Consider the following 26024-nt stretch of genomic DNA (forward strand, 5'->3'; position numbering starts at 1 on the left):
AGGGCAACACTCCTGACTTCTCAATCAAAATTCATAGATGTATTCCAGATATTCAATATGTTATCCACATCACGTCACCATCAGCAAAGAGAAATGCCTGCTTACCAGATGGATTCAACCTGTAAAGAGGTCAAAATGTCTATGGCTGTTTACTGTTTGGACTGCAGTCTGCTTGGCACGCCAGGGTCCAGTAATCACAGATGTCCCACTCAGAAAAAAAAGGGGATGCTTCACACAGCATAAGATTCAATGCGTTTTATTTCAGAGTAATACATTTAAAAAAAGGGGAGAACAAATGCAAATCACATCCGATCTCTGTGCGATGCAATTTCAGCCATACAGATAGCATGGCTGAATTCGCATCGTATCCGGCCCAAACACGTACAGGACCCTTTTTTTGGTCCACAGTAGAATCGGATTGCATGGGTGTTCACACCATGTGATCCGATTCCTGTCCGAGTATGCAGATCGCACTGCAATATGCGAACAGATTTGGAGGTGTCATTAAATTTTCACTGACACTCCCAGCAGTTCGCATAGGGCAGTGCGAACTGCCGCCGGGAGGCATGCGATGCGGGAACCCGCAGTAGATTTGCAGCGTTCCCGCATCGCAGCAGTGTGAACCCAGCCTAAAAAGGATAATATACCGGCCAGTACTAAAAACAGAGCGCCCACGCATCCGGGACTTCGTATGTCACGATGACATCAGCACTTCGTGCGCCTGACTAGTTTTGTCACACATTGATGTCGTCCCAGGGCATGGGCGACGCGCTGCGTGATCACCTTAAATATGTAAACAAATGGACCATGCCTTGATCTGGATTCTCAAAGCCTCAACGAGGTAACCAAGCCTTGTTTTGGTCGTACAAAATAACATCACGTCAAGATTCCCTATGAGAGTAAGCTGGACACCTCTAGGAGTATTGCCTAATCCTTAAGGTTTACCCCTGCAGGTTAATCATAGTGCTACTTTTAACTAATACCTAACATAATAAATTGAGAATAATGAAATATAATGAAAACTATCATTAATTATAGTTAAAATGCGGGCAACATCAGAGATCCGTTCACAAAAATATCCAAAAATGCTTATCATTTAAAACAAAAGGAGATATATGATTTTTTGGAAATCGGAAGTCTCAGCAAAGGATCAGGCATTTCGGCATCTACTGCTCCCTGTCACCGGGAGCAGTAAACTCTGTCATGTCCTAGGTAGTCCATTCCCCCCTACAGTTAGAGCACGCTGAGGGAACACATTTAACACCTTGATCTCTCCCTAGTGTTTAACCCCTTCCCTGACACTTACACAGTAATCAGTGGCTATTTTTATCTCTGATCTCTGTATAAATGTCAATGGTCCCAAAGTAGTGTCAAAAGCGTCTGATCTGTTGACCACAATGTCTCAGTCCCAATAAAAATCGCAGATCACCGCCATTACTAATAAAAAAATAATAATAATATAAATGCCATAAATCTATCCCCTATTTTGTAGACGCAATAAATATTTTGCAAACCAATCAATATACACTTATTGCAATTTTTTTACCAAAAATATGTAGAATATATATTGGCCTAAACTGAGAAAGAAATTAGTTTTTATATATATTTTTGGGGGATATTTATTATAGCAAAAAGTAAAACGTATTGCTTTTTTTTCAAAATTGTCAGTTTTTTTTATTTATAGCACAAAAAATAAAAATCTCAGAGGTGCTCAAATACCACCAAAGGAAAGCTATATTTGTAGGAAAAAAAAAGACGTCAGTTTTGTTTGGGTACAACGTCACACGACCACGTAATTGTCAGTTAAAACAACACATTGCCGAATCGCAAAAAACGCTCTGGTCATTAAGGGGATAAAATCTTCCGGGGCTGAAGTGGTTAAAGTATATTTCTACTTTTGCAGCTATTTTATATTTGTTACATGCTCCCATTCATATAGTGCATTTAAAAACTGCTGTCTAAATTTTTACTCTCTCTTTTACAAAAATCCAAAACAGAAGTTTTCCCCTGCTGCAATGTAATGTTAAAAAGGGCTTGGGAGGTAAAGAATATGTCAAGCCAACATTTCATATACCTGATCTGGTCCTGCTGTAACATGTACTTGTATGAAAAAGTATCCTGCTCCCATTTTAATGCTTCCTTTGTGTGAAATCCCTGGTGTTTCTGCCCATCCCTCTGCTTTCCTATTAAAAACTGGCTACACTAGGCATGAGAGCACAGAGTGGTCAGTTCTCTTGCTGCGCTGTAACTCAGCCTACTCTTCTCCAATGATCAGATTTGTGTTGACATGCCTCCCCCTGTACAGCCATTCATTGTAAAGTTTGGTGTGCTGCTGTTTCTCCTACACCAAGCTCCTTATGCAGCAGAGATCAATATGTGATCACCTAAAAAAAAAGGGAAAAAAGGGTATTTAATTTCTATTTTAGGCTAGGTTCACATATGTACAGGTGGTTCCAGCTGCAGATCCACACCTGTTCCCGCAGCCACAACCACCCACACAAAAAAACATAGATGTGTGTGAGGTGCCATTAATCCTAATAGCAGGGCACACGCAGCATAAATCGCTCCCGTGCGAGCTGTGATTCCATAAATAAAGCAGGGACCTTTTGCCTGCATTTCAAATTCCGGTGGAAAGTGAAGTACTTTACCGTGGTCTTCTCTGCTCTTAGATTCTGCCTGAACTGACGCCTGGACATTTCACCAGCTGAAAGTGTCCTTTCTTCTGCCTAGATGCTAGAGAAGGACGTAGCACTTGATTTACTAAAGGCAATAGATGTGTCGTTTTCAAGCACAGTTTCTCTAGTGCTTAGTAAATGAGAAGTTCTGCTGACCTCCATCTTGCAATCGTGCAAGCAAAATGTTTTTTTTGTTTTTTTTTCCTTGCATGCAACGGGGTATTCTTTGCAAAGTGAAGCTTCAGCTCATTTACCAACCTAATGCACAGGCAAAGTGTTCAGTCTATTTGCCTTTAGAAAATCCACCCCATAATATGCAGCTGAATCTGTTTACTAGATATTTCCTAGTATCATATTTTGTCCTCTGTTACATGCACTTTAAAATCAATGATAATCTATGCTGGCAAGCACTTTAAAAAGTAACCATAAGGCTGATTAAATAGTGATTACATAAGTATGCTTGACATGTACTGTAGTTATAGAAAATCTGCTTTGTTCATAATAGCTGACCTTTAGAAAAAACCTTTTATAAGAGAAACATGGGTGCACTCTGCAAATTCTAGTTTAGTGTGACCGTCGCGCTGATCCTCTTGCTTCAAAACTTTTAGTCTCTGACCTGGAACAAGTATGCAGATCAGAATTTTTGAATTCATTCTGACTTTCCTGAATTGCAGTCTTATTATAGGCCATTGACTTAAAGTATTAAAGCCAGCAATGACAGTCCCAAATTTTCTCTCCCGAAAGACGTCTTTGGGATTTCAATTTGCCAATTTGTGCAGCAGTGAGAAATTGTTTACATTTGTTAACAATGTTTCAGATTTGGTCATAAAATGGTCTCCATCAGGGAGAGAAAGAGCAAGTGAGGGAGTTCGAGAAAAAGCTCACTCCCGAGATGGTGTAGGTGAGAAGGAACAATTAGGCCTCACTTAGCAAAGTCATGGGAGCATTCCAGTCAGACTTAACGGGGTTAATAAATGGCCCCCTTACCTGCATAGGCAGTTTTTTGATAAAGGTGAACTTAACCCTTTAACAACTTGCTGACTGCTCACAGTAAATAGACTGCGAGCGGGTGGCAGGTACATTCACAATGATGTACATGCACGGGATGGCCTTCTTCGAGTCTGGCAGCAAATTTCAGCCAATGGTTTTGGCTGTAACCTGCTGATCGGCTGAGTCCAATCACACACAGAGTCCTGTGTTTGCAAAAACACAGAAATCTGTGTACAGGGATCAGAGATATGGCTGTTTCTTCTCCCTGAAAAGCAGGGAGAAGAAACAGCCAGATCAGAACGTAAAAACAGCACACATTACATGGGCATCCGCAGAATTATTTCAGGGGAGGGGCAACATTTTAGGGTCACCCATGTACTGCCCCTTTTCGACAATGTCACTGTCACATTATCATGGTCAGAGATGTCAGACGCAGTACAGTCTCTAGGATAAGTAATGGATAATGGCCAACAGGCCCTCTTACCAGACCCAGCGAAACAAAAGCAGTGATCCCTCCGCCCAGCACACTCCTCATTCTTTGTCCTGTAGATCTCTCTTCCTCAGCTTTTTTCCAAGCTGCAATCTCTCAATCTCTCTCTTGAACGAGGTGTAGCCTGCCCCCTGTGGAAAACGTGGCCGCCAATCTTTGGGACTACATGTCCCATGATGCTCTCCTCTCCTAGATTCCTTTGATTGGCCCTCAGTTATGGCCATTAGGGAAGGAATGGAGCGGGCAGGAAGCTGGGCGAAGAACCTGGTGAGAGCTGCCGTCTCTTCTCCCCGACAGGAGAAAGGGGTGGCGAGCAGGGGAAATGGGGGAGGGGGGCGAGCCTGCAGCTGACCTTTCTCCTGTCACAGCGCCGAGTTCTGCTAGACTGAGCAGGGAAAAGAGCCCAAAGTCACACTACACTGATGGGGGGGGCTTGACAGCACTTTGATGGTGTTACCCCACTGGCGGTTGGGCTGCCCGCACCCTGATATCGATGCAACTGTGCTGAATTTAAGGTCTGATCTCTGATTCCGGGGGGGCACTTAACCCCCCTTGCCCCTACCTGCGGACGCCCATGACACATTACACATTGTTCGGCATACAGTTAACCCCTTGATTGCCTCTAAATGTTAACCCCTTCCCAGTCCGTGTCATTAGTACAGTGTCAGTTTACAATATCATCACTGATCACTATATTAGTGTCTCTAGTGACATCAGTGCCAGTTAGTGACCCTTCTAGCCAGTGTCTGATAGTGGAAGATTGCCTGCCACACTATCATAGGCCCTAATCTAGGAATGAGAAAAAAAAATAGTTTTCTTCATCCAGAAAAAAAATTCTGGAGCCCCTCACATATGCGAGTCCCCTGTGTTATGAATCCCACTAGTCCAGTGGCAGGGTACAAGATAAGTTCAAGAGGCAGGCAAAAAGCATGGTCAAACAGTCCAGGGTCAGTTCCAGATCACGCAGAGGTATGTACAGAATCGGTAGGCAGAAGCATGGTCGAATAACAAGCCAGGGTCAGTTCCAGATCAGGCAAAGGTATGAACAGAATCGGTAGGCAGAAGCATAATCAAATAACAAGCCAGGGTCAGTTACAAAGCAAGTAGCGGCATAAGGGGTGTGAAGGAAAATGGCAGGAAGTGAGGGTTATGTTTACCATACTTCACTTACCATGTTTACCATAATTCACTTACTTTACCGTACCATACTTCATTAATAATTTAGTGAAATATGGTAACGACGGAAACAGTCAACTATGCAGAGGCCTGGTTGGGAAGGACATTGGGGACAATAATAAGTGGTATCTCTTCTAACTCTTCCTCTGGTGCACACCCGGCATTTTTTCTAACATTTTTGGCCTGCTGGACTGGGAGGGATTTTATCGGGAAAATGGTGTTCGAAGGGTCTGCTAATCACATTGGATCGAATGTTTTCTGGTGGGCCCTTTGGGAATATAAGGACAGTGGTGATTTCCTCCTGGTAGCCAAGGAAGGATTTGGGGCTTTCAGTGGAGTTGCAATAGATAACATAGCTGTTGTATATGGCCAAATTAAACAAATAAATTGAAACTTTTTTATACCACTGGTAGGTTTGTCTTGTGGCAAGGTAGGGTTCGAGCATTTGGTCGTTGAAGTCGACACCCCCATGAACATATTTTATTCGTGAATACATGTTGGTTTTTGGATTGGGCTATTCCTCCTGGTGATCTCAACGAATGTACTGTTGTGGATCGAAGAAAGCACGTAGACATCCCTTCTGTCCCTCCACTTCACAGCCAGAATTTTCTCATTCCATAAACTCCCCTTCTTCCCTCTTGTTAGCTTCTTGTTGACGAGGTTTTGAGGAAAGCCCTTCCGATTCGTCCATTACGGTGCTACGTGCTGGAGTGTTCTTTCTGTGATGGTTGCGGGACAGGGGCAAACTTGTATAAAAGTTATCTACCTACAAAAGGTAGCCTTTCTCCAGGAGTGGGTTTATGAGTTCCCAAACGACTTTCCCGCTTGATTCCATGTAGTTTGGGCAATTAGGGGGATGCAGCTGGGTGTCCTTCCCTTCGTATACCATGAAGGTATATATACAAAATAATACAAAAAAATATACAAAGGGGGGGGGGGGGGGTTTGCGCTATGGGTAGAAACAGTATATTAGTGGTATGAGCTGCCTCTGCCTAATATCACCACCTCATGGATGGAAATATATTAGATGTATAAGGAAAAAGACAGATCTGGCGCTATACCTGTCAGGAAGATCCTCCTCACGGACGTCTGAGCGGCGAAAGTCGCAGAAGATCTCTTGCCCAGTTCCAGGAGCGTTACCGCGATCGGCGGTGCGCGCGCGGGTGCGCGCGCGCGCGGCCGTTTGACGCAAATTGGCGCCAATAGCGCTATTTAAACTGGATCCATGCCTCACTGCCTTGCTGCCTGATCAACAGCGTTCCTGTGCGTCCTGGTGATCCGTATCTGAATCTGAACCTGAACCTGTACCTGTACCTGTACCTGTACCCTGATCCGTATCGAACCCGGCTTGTTTCCGATTCTGCTGTTTGCTGCCTGCCCCCCGACTTTGGCTTGTACCCGACTACTCTTCTGGATCCGTTTCTGTATCTGATCTGCCCGCCTGTGCCTGACCTGGACTGTTACACCATCCGTCAACTGTAAGTTGCTTGCTGTTGTACTACAGGACACCTCCCAGTCCTCCGCAATATTTGGCTGCACTCCTTCTGCGTTTGTAGCCTTCTACCTTTGGCCACAGACTACTGGACTCTTCCGCTTCCGCTTATCCATTGCACCTGCATCCGTTGTTGGACTACAATACCCCTCCGTTGTTTGTCACCTCCTGCAATCACTTGTATGCCGTTGCTGGACTACAGGAACCCTTCTGCTGTCTGCTGGACCTTATCTCACCTTTGCCTGCATTCAGACACCGGACTACAATACACCTCCTCCTTCAACGGTCTTCTGCCTTTACCATCTGCTATCCAGTCAGGCACTTGTGCCCCTCTGTGCTCCTGAGCCCCTGTCACCACTACCAGGGTCTCTCGAGTCAGAGGTCTACGAGAGGCCACTCCCTGCACTCCGGGCTCTGCTTAAAGGTACGTGACAATACCTTTAAAATTGAAGGCTAGATGGAAATTATAAAAAATAATAAAAAATAAATAGAATGAAGAAACGTGTATACTTATATTATTTAACCTCTATTAGTGAAAAAATAGATGTGTATTTGTGAGGTGTGGTTGAATACACCTATCAAAGCCGCATTCTAGTATGTAGAATATCAATAAAAGTAAAAAATAAAAGATATAAAAATAAAAATATGAAAATATATAAATCAAATTGTGTCCTTGCAAAATTGTACCAATCCTGGGAAAAAAATATATATAATAATATCTGTGCGAAAGGTTATACAAAAATATATATATATATATATGTATATATATATATATATCGGTGTATACACACACACACACACATTTAATATGCAATAAAACGGCAGTAGCATAAAACGCCAGTAAAAAACACGTCCTGTTGTTGTTACAGCTGAAGCTGAATGGTGAACGTCCCGTGGCCACGCCCTACTAGTTTCGTCACACCGACATCATCTGGAGCGACCATTTTGGTGCACCCTTCACTTTATATAGGGTGCAGTACTCCTCTGCGCCTGTGCGGCGCGTAAACCGCCATCTCTATAATGGGAATGCCAGACACATGACTGTAAATACACTCCTTTGCGCCTGCATGGCTCCTAAATTGCCATCTTTATCGTGGGAGTGCCAGCCAAATGACTGTAACTTCACTCCCAAGGAGGCGGAACCCGGTCCCATAACTATATATTACATCCGGCCCTAAATAAAAGATTGGGCCTAGTCCATTCGACTATACCCAAAATGTCAGTATTCAATATTCCCAGGATATCACCCATCCGATAAGGTAAGGAACCTCCTGAGTCTAAGACCCGATTCATATATTGTGTAGGGATGCCTGCAATAGTAAGATGGGCTTGTGTGATAGTCAAGAATCAAAAATTAGTTAAAAAGCAATTAAGGTCCAAATCGTAAAATATGTAATATATAGTATGAACATGATACGGGATTTTTATATATAAATTTACCCAACCTTAAAAAAACATTTAACATAATAGACCACCTAGATTGTATATCCAAATCACAGGAATCAAATGTAGGACCCCTCACCCCGAATGGTAATAGGAGGCAGGCCTATCCCTTCGTATTGGTCCCATAGTCGCCCTTCTCCCGCTTTCTTTTCATATTTACGTTTTTTATTTTTTATATTTGCGTTTCATATTTTACTTTTCATACTTCCGTTTTACATTTTAATATGTCTCATATTTCGCCCTTCATTGTTTCAAGGTTCCCACCCCCTCATTTCCCCTCCCCTATAAGTGCAATATGAAGTTTAGGTATTCATGTGTTATTTGAATTCCCCTATTCTCATCTTAACCCCAGGTAGGTCCACATTAGGGCCTAACATCTGCTCTGGTTGGCCCAGCCCCCGAACCCAGGACTATGGGTTATTGTAAGCATAGTAAATATACCAGTGAACCCAAGGTCCTGAGGTCGAATGTTATATATACAACGGTAAAGGAGTCCCCTACAAACTATTTTTAGGTCAGATGTATAGGTTTTGATACCAGAGGGTATTCTCCCACATCTACATCCCACAACTTTATTTGTGGTTTTTAGTCTTTTTTATTTTTTATTTTAGATTTAAGTTTTTTATTTTATTTTGGTCTATTGTCCAATGGTGGCTTCAATTAACCTTGTCCTTCCCACATATGATTTTTCAGTCTGGTTCTCTTACTTTTATTTTTTATTTTCATTTTTATTTTAGTCTATCTTATTTTATTTATCTAGTCGTTTTTTGTAATGTTGATTTATATATTACTATTATTTTTCATTCAATTATATTTATATTATTAAATAATATCTACTGTTTTTATAATTTTATTTTTAATTCTATTTCCATGTTTATTCCTTATTTTTAATTTGTTTTTGATATTACTTATCTCATTATTACATTTGTTTATATTAGTCGTTAATAATTGGATTAAGTATATAAGCTATTTTGTCCATGGGGGTTGTTAACAAGCTGTGCAATGACAACATCCGGCACCGCCAGCGGACATACATTTGGTAATGTAAATGTAAATGTTTAGGTATGGCTGGTGAAATTGTTTATGTGTGCTGGCGGGCCCGGTATCCACGGATGTAGGATGCAGTGCTCCATACAAACAAAAAAATTTTTCCTTCGCGGGCTATATTTGTTATGGGACCAGGTTCCGCCTCCTTGGGAGTGCACTTACAGTCATTTGGCTGGCACTCCCACGATAAAGATGGCGATTTACGAGCTGCGCAGGCGCAAAGGAGTGTATTTACAGTCATGTGTCTGGCATTCCATTATAGAGATGGCGGTTTACGCGCCACGCAGGCGCAGAGGAGTACTGCACCCTATATAAAGTGAAGGGTGCACCAAAATGGTCGCTCCAGATGACGTCGGTGTGACGAAACTAGTAGGGCGTGGCCACGGGACGTTCACCATCCAGCTTCAGTTGTAACAACAGCAGGACGTGTTTTTTACTGGCGTTTTATGCTACTGGCGTTTTATTGCATATTAAATGTGAGTACAAACCCTGTTATTTAATAAAGTACTGCATATTGAAACAATTTACACTATGGAGACTCTTTTTTGTTGAGAATCAAAACGGAGTACCCCCCAGCGGATGACAAGCGAACCCCCCAGAGATCCACATAGCGGCACAGGGGCTTACACTGTGGAGGCTATATCACCCCTGCAGGGGCAGGGTATCTGGTGAGGGCATTACCAATTTTTTGTCACGCACTGGAATGATACTCAGTATTTAACCTCACATCTTCTGCATGAACTGTCTGTACAAATCTTTTGGGACTTTGTGGAAACTTTCAGTGCTTCCTTGCATCTGTGCATTTGATGATTTATTTATTACCTATGAGATACCTTCACAATTTAGCACTTTTTGATACATTTGTCTGTATTGTCACAAATTTATATTTTATTAGCACCTTAGAGTAAGGATTGCACACGGGGTGTGTATACACCGATATATATATATACACATTTTTTTTGTATAACCTTTCGCACGGATATTATTATATTTTTTTTTTTCCCAGGATTGGTACAATTTTGCAAGGACACAATTTGATTTATATATTTTCATATTTTTATATTTTTTACTTTTATTGATATTCTACATACTAGAATGCGGCTTTGATAGGTGTATTCAACCACACCTCACAAATACACATGTATTTTTTCACTGATAGAGGTTAAATAATATAAGCATACACGTTTCTTCATTCTATTTATTTTTTATTATTTTTTCTAATTTCCATCAAGCCTTCAATAATCTGTGGATTGGTTGCACAATTTATACAGCTTCACCCCATAGCGGGACCTTTTGGTGGGAATAAATAGTTTTATGCCCAGCCTGCCAGAAAATTTGATAAGGCACTTATCCACACATATGTGTTGGTGTGGGGTAAACAACTGGGGGAAGATTTCAGAAAAATAATTTAGTAGTGGCCGAATTTTATAAAGCTTGTCAAAATTTGGGTGATATCAGGGAGGGCACTTGGTATTATCATTATAGTGTAGGAATCTCATAATCATGAGATATCTGGTTCTGGGCATTACTGAGGAAAAGATGGGCATGTGGTGGATGGGGAGGGTTGATCAATATGAACGTAATAATTTTTTTTGGTTAATCCCATACAGAATGTGAGGCCCAACATTTTTTTAAACTCCTCTACGGCTCTCCACTCATAGGGAAGGGCATAATAGGACGTTGGGTTATTTGCTATGAATTGTTGTGCATACAGGTTGCACTGGGCCACAATGCTAGCATGTCCTCAGTAAAAATTTAATGGAAAAAAAATCAAACAGGGAAAAACATTCTGTGTCCACCTGGACTCCTGGCTGAGCAGTGAAAGTGGGAATGTTAGATTCTCCTGAATTAAGAGGAAGCCATAAGGGGCTCTGAAGGGAATAGGGAAGGCTGGCATGGGACCTAACCCTTTGGGACTGAGGTGACATCACTGGTAAGTGGCCTTTGACGAGGTACTGCGGTGCTGGTGGCTGGCGCTGCGGTGCTGGTGGATGTCACTGCCTCCCCACCAGAATGCCTTTGTCTGGTGGGCGGACTCTCATCCTCCTCTGAGGCTGTCAGTGTTCCACTGCTTAGGACAGGCTCATAGTCAACGTCAGACTCAGAATCTGAATATGAGGAGGAATCCAAAGTGGAGAGCTCCCCGTTGCTCTTGTCGGCCGCAAGAATATTGTATGCCTCCTCGGCTGAAAATAATCTTCTAGACATTGTTGGTGATGACAGAAGGCACTGATGACAAATGGCACTGATTACGTGACACTGATAACAGATGGCACTAATACATGGTACTGATGACACGTGACACTGATGTGGCACTGGTGACAGATGGCACTGATACATGGCACTGATGGCAGATGGCACTGATGACACGCGGCACTGATGGCAGATGGCACTGACAGATGGTACTGATATGTACTGTGGGCCCTATATTTACTTTTTTTTATACTGCTGAACACACGCTGCAGCACAGGTCACTCTCCCTCCTCACACGCGGTAATGAGAGATGATCTCATATGTTTACACTTGAGATTATCTTTCATTGGACATGCCGATCGAGTGCTAAATGGCCGCTGTGATTGGCCATTTAGCACGATCTGTGATTGGCTGTGTCCAAGGGACACAAGCCAACACAGAATTTCCTTGATGCGCGCCCACGGCGGCACACGGGGAAGGAGTAAGCAGGAGGAAATCCAGGGATGCCCTTGCGGCAATTTAGTGCCACGCTGTAGCCGTCTTTCGGCTATAGCACGGGCGCCTAGTGGTTAAAAGTTAAAGAAAGTAGTTTTCTGCATATGAACCCAAACTCTTTTCCTTATGGGCAGTACCTTTACTTTCAGGGTTGCCAACCCCCCACAACTTTTTTTTTTTAGTGACAAAACATGGAAAACTTACAGATCATGTTTTTTTGTTTTTTTACGGACAACCTTAAATATGACAAAATCCTATTATAAACAAAAATAATTTACATTTAACCACTTCCCGCCCGCCATATAGCAAAATGACGGCTGGAAAGTGGTTCTGTTATCCTGACTGGGCGTCATATGACATCCAGCAGAATAAGCTGCAGGTGCGGTGTGTCAGTCTAACACACTGCATCTCCGATAGAGGTAAAGAGTCTAGGATGTAGGCTCTTTACCACGTGATCAGTTGTGTCCAATCACAGCTGATCACAGTGTAAATAGGAAAAGCTGTGTATCGGCTTTTCCTCCAATCGGGCTGACAGGCGTGAGTAGAGGAGAGCCGATCGGCTGCTCTCCTGACAGAGGGAGTCTGCGCTGATTGATTATTAGTGCAGCCCCCCTGAGGATGCCCACTAGCACATCTATGAATGTTGCACATCACATGGTGGATGTTATTTTCTATTAATACAAGATTCTGGGTTCATGCACCATCACGCAGTATACAAGGAGGTATATATTTTGTACACATCTGCGCTGCTTGCGGGTCCCTTACCTCAGCTCCCAGGACAGACTATACCACATGTTTTGCTCTCTAGCTTCATACACGTCGACACATTTGCCATTTACACCACAAAACACGTTGGACATACCCAGGGTGCAGTCATGACCTCTATATACTTTTTATACTTTTACAGTTTGAGTATATATATATGAAATGGATTCATGTTGTGTACATATATGAATTTCTGCATGTATACTAATATGTGCCAGGCTTACTCTTTTGACAATATATTTTTACATTTAACCCTATGGTCTGTCATATGCCTCATCTAAAGTCCCAAAGTTTTTTCCTTTGTCCACTTGCGCTGATAGGCGTGAGTAGAGGAGAGCAGATCGGCTGCTCTTCTGACAGGGGAAATCTGCGCTGATTGATTAGCAATGCAGCTCCCCCCGAAAGCCTGCCCATACCCACCAGGGATGCCAGCCCATGACCACCAAGTAAGCCCCCTAGAGCCCACCAGGGATGCCAAGCAGTGCCCATTAGGGATGGCACTCTGTGCCCATCAGTGATGCCTGCCAGTGCCTCCCATCAGTGCTGCCCATCACTGCCCTCCAGTACCACATATCAGTGCCACCTAGGAGTGCCCGTCATTTTGCTATATGGTGGGCGGGAAGTGGTTAACCACTTCAATACAGGGCACTTAAACACCTTCCTGCCCAGACCAATTTTGAGCTTTCAGCGCCTTCGCACTTTGAATGACAATTACACGGTCATGCTACACTATACCCAAATGAATTTTTCATATTTTTTTCCCCACAAATAGAGCTTTCTTTTGGTGGTATTTGATCACCTCTACGGTTTTTATTTTTTGCTAAACAAACAAAAAAATACCGAAAATTTTGAAAATAAATATATTTTTTTTGTTTCAGTTTCAAAACTTTGTAAATAAGTAAGTTTTCTCCTTCACCGATGGGCACTGATGGGGCTACACTGATGGGCACTGATAAGGCGGCACTGATGAGCACCAATGAGGTGGCACCAATGAAGTGGCACTGATGAGGTGGCATTGATGGACACTGATGGGCACTGATAGGTTGCACTGATGGGCAACACGGATGGGCAGCATGTCTGCATTTTAGCAAAGCGCTAGGCTGCATTGCAGTGTGAATGGGACACAAAGGAAACTTTTTTTTCCTGTGTGTCTCTGTAGCGACAAGCGTTTTTTTACACTGCGGTAAAATGTCTGTCACCGCACATAGTGTGAATTGGCCCTAAAAAGCTGACAGGGGTTCTAGCAGACATTTACTTAACTAACAATCAAGCATTTTTACTGCTGTCTGTGTTGCTGTTATGGCCAGTTCACACCAGATGCAGTTCAGTTTGCTTTTTTCTGCACTGAAAATGCATGCACAGTGTTTTCCATGTATTCCAATGGCTCTAGTTCACATCATGCAGTCAGTTTTCTGTGCAGAAACTGACAAAAACTGACTGTCACAGTCCCAGCATCCTCTGGGACTGTGACATCATAATGGGCGGGGACATCATCCGGCGATGTCCCTATATAAGTCGCGGCACGCCGCGTGCCTGTCATTGTGGCCAGAGACAGCGACGAGGCAACAGCTCAAGAAGAGAAGAAGAGAAAAGAAGAACAGGCCAGAAGACAGCGGCGACAGAAGACCGGGCCACCGCTTGTAAAAGAGCTAGAAGAAGGTGCGGTGGCCCAGCAAGAAGAACAGAAGAGGGGGACAAGACCCCCCGAAGTCGGAAGAAGAGGGAGGCTGCGAAGAAGAAAGCCGGGCTCCTCCACTAGTAAAAGAGCTAGCAGAAGATGGCGGAGGAGTCCGGCGAGAAGACCCCTGGAGCTGTGCAAATAAACTATTTTAACCCTTGTGTGTGTTTTTTTTTTAAATTTTTTTCACAGGTGAATGGGTAGGAGTACATTGTACCCCATACTCATTCACATAGGGTGGGAGGTCGGGATCCGGGGGCCCCCTTATTAAAGGGGGCTCACGGATTCCGATAAGCCCCCCGCCTACAGACCCCGACAACCAACGGGCAGGGTTGTCGGGAAGAGCCCCTTGTCCTCATCAACATAGGGACAAGGTGCTTTGGGGTGGGGGGCCCCCCTTCCCCAAAGCAACCCCCATGTTGAGGAAACGCAGCCTCGTACGGCTCAGGAGGGGGGGGCACTCGCTCGTCCCCACCCCCTTTCCTGGCCGGAAGGGTAGCGTGCTCGGATAAGGGTCTGATATGGACCTAGAGGGGGACCCCCATGCTCTTTTTTCGGCGTAGGGATTCCCCTTTAAGTCCATACCAGGTGACGGGGCCAGTGACGCCTCTTTTGCTGGACCCGGCTACCTGGAGCCGCGGGAAAAGTCCGTTCATTTCAAAGGTACGGTGGACTAGCACACACACGGCCGTATTGTCCGCCGAAATGCGAGTCCGGCGGACATATTTATGTGCAAAACTACTTTCTTAGTCCGCCGGACTTTTGGGGAAAAAAAGTCCGCCGGAGCCCACACACAGGCGGATTGTTCGGCGGACTCACTTTTCCACTGGATTGTTTGATCGTGTGTACGCGGCTTAAAGGCAGAAGTTTTTTTTACCTTAAAGTGGAAGTAAACCCTTACATATACCCAGTGAAGTGAATAGCCTCATATGATATAGAGATGAAACAAATCTCCCTACATAGGTTTTACATGTATATCTGCTGTCTTTAGCTATATGTCCTTTAGAAAGTTCACATCCTGTTACACATTTTTCTCTTCCTGTTCAGCACTGGGAGTGGATTATTGGCATACAGCCAAGACAGCTAATTGAATGGACATCAGTCATCTGCACAGCATCCTTGTTTGCCCATCTTTGTCAGCACTGGGGTCACATTAGCTCAGTGAGGGAGAGAGACTGAGGGAAAAGGAGTACTAGTCAGTACCAGTGTGAAAAGGCAGATTTGCTTTGTAAGAATAAAATGCATCTAATATTGAGTATGCTCCATGTGTGGTACAATATTGGTTTCGTTTTTTTACATTTTAGAATAGAATGTCTCAAGAGTGTGCAGAATTTTAAAGGATGCCTTGACTGAAAAACGATTGAGAAACACTGGATTATTGTCCTGCATTAAAAAAGTGGTGAATGAAGCCTGTGTTATTACCTTGTGAGAGTTGGAAACAAATGACGACAGAGAAATGCTGTCATTCTAGACACCAGAATCAGGTAGATCAGCCCTCAAAGGGTGAGTGAGGAGCAGACTGGGCTGACAGTTTCCTGGCTGATCGCTTCTGGCAGAAGCGGTGCGGTCAGCAGAGCAGCTCAGAGGGGGGATTCCTTGCCCCCAGACCGCTCTGATGTCCTGTAAAAAAGGCTGCACTGCTTCTTCCAGAAGCAATTAGCCAGGAAACTGTCCGGAGGATCTGGCGGCCGGATTGCGCAAAGTGGGAATCTCCTGCTGAGACACATCTTGTATATCAATAGCTGCACCTATACAAGACACATCTTGTATATGGATAGCCCGCCTCCTAAACCAGCATTGGACCAGTGTGCTGTGTATTAGAGTGGCTAGTTCAGGAGGCGGGACTTTGTTTGACAGCACGGCTATTCATATACAAGATGTGTCTCAGTGGGAGATCCCTGTTCTGCGCGATCTGGCCGCCCAATCCTCCCTGCTACACTTTGGGGCAATGGTAGGCTGCACTGATGTGCAATGATGTGCACTGATGAGATTGCACTGATGGCCACTGATAAGTTGCACAGATGGGGCTGCACTGATAAGGCAGCACTGATATGCTGCACTGATGGGCACTAATGAGGCTGCACTGGTGGCCACTGATTAGGCGGCACTCTTAAGCTGCACTGATGTGGTTGCACCGATAAGGCAGAACTGATATGCTGCACAGATGGGCACAGATAGGCTGCACTGGTGGCCCCTGATGAGACCACAGGGATGGCCATTGATAAGCTGTACTGATAAGGCAGCATTGGTATGCTGCACTGATGGGACTGTACTGATGGGCTCGGACGAGGCTGCACTGATGGGCACTGATATGCTTTAAGTTAATATTGTTAAAGTTGTTGTTAACCCCTTCAAACCGACTGTACGCAAATTTGCGTTCATGGCTTGGAGGGGCTATACAGGGATGATGTCTACAGCTGCAGGCATCACCCCGGTACTGTTTTTTAGAGCAGTCAGTTAGCTCTTTAGTGATAACAACCGATGCAGCTAAAAGCCGCTCGGCTATTGTCCTAAAGAAGTGGGAGGGGCCCCCCCTCCCGCCACCTTCAGCCGCTCTCTCCCCAGGCATCCCATCCCACTGGGAGACCCGAGCCACCAGCCAGCTAGGCTGATTAGTTCTCTGATGTAAAATACCAGAAGGGGCGTCACTTCCGGTTTATTCGGCTGCCAATGGCAACGATTTAAAAAAAAAGAATATTCAGAATCGCCAATTTTGCCGATCTGAATACTTTCAAGTGCAAAGGAGGGATTGGGGGTCTTTAAGACCCCCAATCCCTCCATAAAGAGTACATGTCACCACCTATTACTGTCACATTCTTAGTGACAGCAATAAAAGTGATCAGATTTTTTTTTTTTTTAAAGTGACAATGTAAAAAAATTTTTTATAAATACATTTCTTTTAAAGTACCCGCGTGCTTGCGCAGCAAGGAAAACGCATACGTAAGTCGTGCCCGCAAATGTAAAAAGCATTCAAATCACACATGCAAGGTATCGCTGTGATCGTCAGAGTGAGAGCAATAATTCTAGCAAAAGACCTCCTCTGTAACTCTATCTTGGAAACCGTTACATTTTTTGAAAGCATTGCCTATGGAGATTTTTAGGTACCGTAGATTGTCGCCATTCCACAAGTAGGGGCAATTTCAAAGCATGACATGTAATGAATCTATTTACTCTGTGTAACGTCATCTTCCACATTATACAAATAAAATTGGGCTAACATTACTATTTCGTTTACTTTTAAATTGATAAAAGTGTATTTTTTCCACCAAAAATTGAGTTTCAAAGACCGCTGCGCAAATACCATGTGACATAAAATATTGCAACAATCACCATTTTATTCTCTAGGGTCTCTGCTAAAAAATATATATATATATATATATATATATATATATATATATACATATATTGTTTGGGGGTTCTAAGTAATTTTCTAGCAATAAATACTGATTTTAACTCGTAAGCAACAAATGTCAGAAATAGGCTTAAGCATGAAAGGGTTAATATTTATTTTTGGAACTAAATTCTGTATAAAACATTTAACAGTGTAATTTCCTGAGATAATTTATGAGGGCGTGTTTAGGGATGGACAGGGTAGAGGTTGGGTGGGGTAACTGGTGGCAAGTAACTTTTAAGGCCTGGCTAGTGGCTCGGGATTTTAAATTTTGAGCCCTGAGGTAGAGGATTCAACCAAGTGTGAAAAGTTACGTAAAGCAAAAATAAAACAACTGACCTTTGCCAAAACTCCCTTAGACTCTTTATTGTATCCCCGGAGTTCTTCATGAAGACTTTGCAAATTCTGCATTACCCTTCGTTGATGATCATCCTTCCTTAGAACACAATTGTCAACTAAAATGTCATAGTGTTGAAGAGGCCCACTGCAGTCTTTAAGTTCTTTAGAATATGTACTTGTTTCAAAATTTGGAAGTGAACTCTCAGCTAACTGGCTTACACATGCTGGAAGACAAAAATCATAGTATTATTAATAGGAAGTTTTTAGATTTAACTTTGCTTGCTACACTATTCATTGACATTTCTGGAAGAATTAGGAATTGTGGTACATTTATTTGCAAAGTGATGCACATGTAGAAGAAAGGCCAATACACCCCCCTATTTAAATGAGCAATGTAAATAGCTGCTTGTGCATACTTTTTAACTTAAAGTGGTGTTGCCACCAAAAAAAAAAAAAATAGCTTACAATTCATAAATAAAAAATATTTGTAAAAAAATGTTTTTTTACTCACCTCTAAATGCCTGTTGCTAGGGGTCCCTCGTAGTCTGCCTCCTTCAGTGCCCGGCACTGACATCACTTCCCCTCGGCACCGCACACTCATCTGGGACCTGTGACATGTCCCAGATGACTGTGCGGCGTATCACGGCAGGTGGCACTGCTCGCGCATGCGCATTGGGTGCCCACAGTAAGAATGCCGGCGCCGTGAGTGTAGCGGGGAAAGAGGGGGCTTTGTTCCCAACTGAGTACACCCAAAGGTGAGAAAATTGAACAATTAGTAAGTTTGTGTGCTTACTAATAAGATTCAGTGGTTAAAGTTCGGGGAGCTTCAGTAACCAAAACTGCAGCGTTTAGACTCATGACACATCACAGGAAGCACCCTCGGGGTTAACAGAGGACAGAATTAGAAAGAGACTTGGAAAACTTAAAATTTATAAGTCACCGGGACCAGATAGCTTGCACCCGAGGGTCCTGGGGGAACTCAGTCAAGAAACTGCCATACCATTGTTCCTAATTTTTACTGAGAGTCTACTGGCTAGAATGGTACCAGCTGATTGGCAAAAAGCCAACGTAGCACCAATATTTATATAAGAGCCAAAATACATCCCTGGGAATTACAGATCAGTTAGCCTAACATAAATAGTATGCAAGCTCTTGGAGGGGATGATAAGGGACCATATACATTATTTTAGTAATGAAAACTGTATAATTAACAGTAATCAGCATGGACTCATGAAGAATAGTTCTTGCCAAACCAATCTATTAACCTTCTATGAGGAGGTGAGCTGCCATCTAGACAAAAGAAGGTCTGTAGATGTGGTCTATCTGGATTTTCCAAATGCATTTGACACAGTTCCCCATAAACAAGTACTGTACAAAGAAAGGTCTCTTGGCATGGACCACAAGGCAAATACATGAAATGAAAACTGGCTACAAGGGCAAGTTCAGAGGGTGGTGATAAATGGGGAGTACTCAGAATCGTCAGGGGTGGGTAGTGGGGTCCCCCAGGGTTCTGTGCTGGGACCAATACTATTTAATGTGTTCATAAACGACCTAGAGGATGGGATAAACAGTTCAATCTCTGTATTTGCGGCTGATACCAAGCTAAGCAGGGAAATAAACTTCTCCGCAGGATATGGAAACCTTGCAAGAAGGTCTCAACAAATGAGGTGGGCAACTACATGGAAAATGAGATTTAATGTGGAAAAATGTAAAATAATGCATTTGGGTGGAAAAAATATGAATGCAATCTATACACTGGGGGGGGGGGGGGAGAACCTCTGGGGGAATCTAGGATGGAAAAGGACCTGGGGGTCCTAGTAGATGATAGGCTCAGATATGGCATGCAATGCCAAGCTGCTGCCAACAAACCAAACAGAATATTGGCATGCATTAAAAAGGGGATTACTTTGAACACATAAGGTCTCATAAGAAGTCACAGCCTATTGATTTCAATGGAATCCGTTCAAATATATGCAATTTAAAGTCGCAGTGACATTGAAAAAGTTCCTGTAGCACTCTTTTTTTTTTTTATCTAGAAAAAACTTTATTCAGTAGTGCATACATACAGTCCAATCCTGTAGTACTCTGATGTGACTTGAGAGTCAGAGTGTAAAAGTCATGCTCAGAGTCGCACAAGTGTGAACCAAGCCTTAAAAGTGGCTCTGCTATGCTGGAATCAGGTTACATATAAATAAATCAGCCTTGGGTTTCTCAGTGTTTTTAATATCTTTATTATCAAACGTGTTACCTTCACAACCTATTCTATACAATGTCAGTAGTTAACTGTCTTGTTGTCCTTAGGTTGTTTTAAAATGTCCTAGACTTCAAATGCTTAAAACAAGATTGGCTTGTGTCATTTCTTCACCTGGCAATTCCATAAGCCAAGCCATAAATTATGCGATTACCAACCATGGGTGCAGGAAAGAAAATCGCTTGATTCCCCTATCAACACAAACAGTGTTGGGGGAATACAACCTGCATTTATATTGTGGTCTGCCGGTGAACAGCCTTTCCTGCCAGTAGAACAGAATAATTACTGCTGGCAGCTAGCTAACAGCAGTAATGTAAAATATCTGATAGGCTGGTTGTATTGAAGTTGATCGATGGATTGACTTCAGTACACCAACATGACTTAAACCAGAGATGGTTTAAGTCTCAGCCGATCCCTGCTGAATCGGATGAGATTGAATCCATCTATAGCCAACTTAAAGAATAAGTTCACCTTTGGAAACATGTTACATGTTTCACCCAGTTTTAGGGTGAAACATGTAACATGTTGCCGATCCTGCAGCCGCTCAGCAATCCCCGCACTCTCTGTGACAGCAGTACGGGGAGAAGCTCCCCGTAAGCTCCCCGTACTAGCTGTTACTTTTTGAAACAAGCGTGGCTATGCGGGGCTCTGCCCACATGGCCGAGTCCTTCATTCACAGAGTACTATGAATGAATGAATGAACTACAACTGCCGACAGCCTTTTCGGCTGTCAGCTTGTAGTTCTCAATGAACTACCACTTGCGCTGTTGAGTGCTGTGGTAGTTCATTGAGGCTGGGCTCATACCGCAGCATGAAGCGGCTGACAGCAGGGGTCCAGGGCATCCCTATTCACCGTTTCCGGTCCGACTTCAGCCTGAATTTTTGGATGAATCCGGACCTGAAATGGACCAGAAGACACATGGGACCCCTGTGCATTTTGCACCGGAGCCACTCCAGAGATATGTTAACCAGCTCCATAGAGAGCCATTCACAATATCCCGCTATGCAAACTGGATGCAGAGAAACCTACATCCAATTCGCAATAGTGTGAACCCAGCCTGAGTCTTCCTGCCAATGTAAATCTGCTTGGCTGTATGATGTATGGGCAGACAGCTCACGCTGGCAGTCTGCAGGTGATCTGCTGATCGCTGGTGCAATGCTTTCCAAGCGCCTAAAAAAAAAAAAATAATAATTAGTAAACACATATATTTTTGCCTGCAAAAAATTTGCATTTTATTTTTTAAAGGTGAACTTCTCCTTCAAAAGTGATCCAGACAGCTCTACAGCTCAAATGTGGGTAACTCTGTACAGCCATTGTATCTCAACTGACACATCAGACAACCCTTTATGTTTTGCAGGCCTCTACAACTGTGTAAATGAGCCCTTCAATGTATTAAAAGAAAAAAAAAAACCTGAAGCAGCACAAGGAGCCAGTCGCTTGTACTGTAGCTGTAACACAGAATATGCTGATGGAAGGTCAGAGAAGAGGGACAGAAAGATGAGTTAACCCATCTGCTGCTTCTTTCACTGTACAATCAACAGCCGGGGATAGTAAGGGAACCTTACGTGTTAGGCTTAAAGTGTCTGTTATTCCAGTATTTGCTTCCTTTGTGTGAAATCCCTGGTGTTCTTATCAGTCCCTCTACTTTTCTGTAACAAACTGACCACACTAGGCAGGAGAGCAGACCGTGGCCAGTTCTCTAGCTGTGCTGGAAACTCAGGCTGCTCTACTCCAATTATCAAACTTGTCCTAACACGCTCCCCCGCAGCACAGCCATTTGGCGGGAAGATCAGTGTGCTGCTGCTTCTCCTCCCCCCAGCTCTTATGCAGCTGAAAACAAAGGGAATGTGGATGCACAAGAGCTCACTGTATATTATGTATTAGTATATACATGATTTTTAACCTTTTTTGAATGTTTCATTCATGTTCTGTTATTTTTCTAATAAAATATTGTTATTTTTTCATACCTCTCTGTTGTTTCATGTGCCTTCACAGTCCGACCTAGGTTTACTATTTAGTACTCCTTCCCCTTTTGTATATTTCTCCCCTTATTACGGAGATGAGTGCGTTCTTTTTTCTTTATTATTAACAAAGGAATTGTGATCACTTATAAAATTTAAAAAAAAAGCATTTATAATGTTTTTTTTTTATATCTATAAACAAATGTTTTGCATTTCATTTCAATTTTAAACTGAACGGGTTGTTTTACAAGGTGATTGTTTGCATTCACTTTAATTAACAATTGCAGATGGAGGAGTGGAACAAAAATAGGGTGCTTAGCTGCATTTTTACTGCACCCTAAAGCTGCAAATGGGTTGTACATTCCATCCCCAAAATGCTTTGCGGCATGACAAAACATACCCCCCATGATGGTCTAGGACTCTAGGCATCAGGACTGTGTCTACACCAAATGCAAGGCTCATGATTGTGGCACCCTATTTCCATTCAAAAAGTCGATCTGGCTGAAAAAAAAAAAGAAAAACAAGACATTCAGGATGCGGCAGCAAGCCTGTGAGCCACTCCTGGACCAGTCTCTGAAAAGCGATCCACAACAGATCATTCTTTAATGATCAACATAGGCGTTAACAAGCCCTTACAGCATTGCAGCAAATAAGTAGTTTGTCTTTTTTTTTTGAGAATTTGCAGCTATAGGTCACTAAGGGCTCTATGTGCTTTCCACCAATGAAACCTTTAATGAGGGCTATAATAGAATGTAATCGGTGCAGCAATAAACTATGACTGAGCCAGACATGCAGGACTTGGCAGCGTTTCTCATTACATTCACACTAGCAGCCGGTGTTCTGCCTAATAGAGTCCGGCCATCGATATGTGTCCGTTCCGTACTGCGCATGCGCAGTACGGAGCAGACGAAGCTTCGGAAAATCTCCGAAGCTGAACGGCGCCTGCGCCGTGAGTGGAGGAGGTAGCCCCACTATCCAAGCGGACATAGGGTTTAGAATTTTAGAGGGCCCCTCGCGGGCGAGCTTCGCTCGCCACGCTTCGGGCTCGGCCTCGCTGCGCTCGGCTCTTTTTTATTCTAACTCTATGTCCACTTGGATAGTGGGGATAGAACCTGGACTCACGGCGCAGGCGCCGTTCGTCCTCGGCAATTTTCGGAATCTGTGCTCCTGTGTACTGCGCATGCGCAGTACGCAGAGGACAGCATCTGATGGAGGACCCTAATTGACAAGACACCGGCAGCTCTTCGTTTAGGAGCTGAATGCACACGCTGCACGTCACTAACCTGCCGCCGGACTCCGCAGACAGGGGACGTAGAACCCTGGCAGCCTCCTTAGGTGGGCACCATACCGTAGCCTTTGGCAGCCCCGGTAAGTTGCCCATAAACAGCGCAGGGAAACCAAGGGCGCAACGGGGGCCGCCATGTTTGAAGAGGCAGCTTTCAATAACTTTATTCAGTGCGCAGGGGTGAACAGCGCGTGACAAGCTGTAGCAAGAGGCAATGGGGTGAGGCTTGTTATCGGACAGCAGCTTGGACAAGCACTGATTTTTAGATGAAGCTGTAATGTAGTAACAATACAGTAATGATGCTGCAGCAAGGCACGGTCAATATTTTAACATGTCAGAGACTTTTTCTTCGGGAATGGTTTTCCAAACAGGCCTCTTTGCAGCATAATCAACCTACTCCATCCGAAACTAGGGATAACCTTTAACCACCTGACCCCTGGAAGATTTACCCTCCCATGACCAGGCGATTTTTTACAGCACAGCGCTACTTTAACCACTTCAGCTCCGGACCAATAAACACCTTAAGGACCCGAGGTCTTTTTCCAATTTCGCACTGTGCTGCTTTAACTGGTAATTGCGCGGTCATGCAATATTGCACCCAAACGAAATTTGCGTCCTTTTCTTCCCACAAATAGAGCTTTCTTTTGATGGTATTTGATTGCCTCTGCGATTTTTATTTTTTTGCAATATAAATGGAAAAAGAGCGAAAATTTTGAAAAAAAAGGATATTTTCTTCTTTTTGTTATAAGAAAAATCGAATAAACTAAATTTTAGTCATACATTGAGGGCAAAATTTATTCAGCCACATGTCTTTAGTAAAAAAAATGTCAATAAGCGTATATTTTTTGGTTTGCGCAAAAGTTATAGCGTCTACAAACTAGAGTACATTTTCTGGAATTTACACAGCTTTTAATTTATGACTGCCGATCTCATTTCTTGAGGTGCTAAAATGGCAGGGCAGTACAAAACCCCCCCAAATGACCCCATTTTGGAAAGTAGACACCCCAAGGAAACTGCTGATGGGTATGTTGAGCCCATTGAATATTTATTTTTTTTGTCCTAAGGGATTGAATAATGACAAAAAAAAAATAAAAAATTTTTTTTACAAAAAGTTGTCACCAAATGATATATTGCTCACACATGCCATGGTTATATGTGGAATTGCACCCCAAAATATATTCCGCTACTTCTCCCGAGTATGGGGATACCACATGTGTGGGACTTTTTGGGAGTCTAGTCGTGCACGGCACCCCGAAAACCAATCACCACCTTCAGGATTTCTAAGGGTGCAAATTTTTGATTTAACTCCTCACTACCTATCACAGTTTCGAAGGCCATAAAATGCCAAAATAGCACAAAACCCCCCAAAATGACCCCATTTTGGAAAGAAGACACCCCAAGCTATTTACTGAGAGGCATGTTGAGTCCATGGAATATTTTATATTTTGCCACAAGTTGCGGGAATATTACAAACTTTTTTTTTTTGCACAAAGTTGTCACTAAATGATATATTGCTCACACATGCTATGGGCATATGTGAAATGACACCCCAAAATACATTCTGCTGCTTCTCCTGAGTACGGGGATACCACATGTGTGGGACTTTTTGGGAGCCTAGCCGCGTACGGGACCCCGAAATCCAAGCACCGCCTTCAGGATTTCTAAGGGCATACATTTTTTATTTTACTCCTCACTACCTATCACAGTTTTGAAGGCCATAAAATGCCAAGATGGCACAAAACCCCCCCAAATGACCCCATTTTGGAAAGTAGACACCCCAAGCTATTTGCTGAGGGCCATGTTGAGACCATTGAATATTTTTTTTTTTGTCCCAAGGGATTGAATAATGACAAAAAATAAAAAATAAATTTTTTTTTTACAAAAAGTTGTCACTAAATGATATATTGCTCACACATGCCATGGTTATATGTGGAATTGCACCCCAAAATATATTCCGCTACTTCTCCCGAGTATGGGCATACCACATGTGTGGGACTTTTTGGGAGTCTAGTCGCGCACGGCACCCCGAAAACCAAGCACTGCCTTCCAGATTTAAATATAAAATGCTACCAAATAAACTGTTAGCGATCGCAGGGATCAGGCCTGACTCTGCGATCGCTGCAGTTATGTGTTTAGTGTTTTGTAAGTGACAGTGATCGATCGATACTGCACTTGGGTGGGCTGGGCAGAGGGGCAAAACGCAGGTGCTAGCAGGTATCTGGGCTGATCCCGCTAACAATGCGTTTTTTGGAACCCTAAACTGCTGGGGATGCTAGTATAGATCTGATCAGATCAGATATTGATCTGTTCAGATTCTATACCACTACGGGAGGTGTATGCTTTGCGCGTGGG

The 26024-nt window shown here is 43.3% G+C and overlaps 1 protein-coding gene across 2 annotated transcripts in view; it reads right to left on the minus strand.

The window, feature by feature from the left end:
- The window catches only part of AFG1L (AFG1 like ATPase), a 201277-nt gene extending 177459 nt beyond the window's left edge, over positions 1-23818 (minus strand). For both annotated transcript variants that reach the window (XM_077487151.1, XM_077487150.1), the window contains exons 1-2: positions 23671-23818; positions 18175-18398 (exon numbers count right to left, since the gene is read on the minus strand). In XM_077487151.1, the coding sequence (XP_077343277.1) occupies positions 18175-18398; positions 23671-23809 (363 nt within the window). In that variant the 5' untranslated portion in view covers positions 23810-23818. The remainder of the gene's footprint in view (positions 1-18174; positions 18399-23670) is intronic.
- Positions 23819-26024: the final 2206 nt, after the last annotated feature.

The sequence above is a fragment of the Lithobates pipiens genome, unplaced genomic scaffold (genome assembly GCF_037356315.1).
Source record: "Lithobates pipiens isolate NorthernLeopardFrog02 unplaced genomic scaffold, aLitPip1_a1.2 Scaffold_18, whole genome shotgun sequence".
In the NCBI taxonomy this organism is placed as follows: Eukaryota; Metazoa; Chordata; class Amphibia; order Anura; family Ranidae; genus Lithobates; species Lithobates pipiens.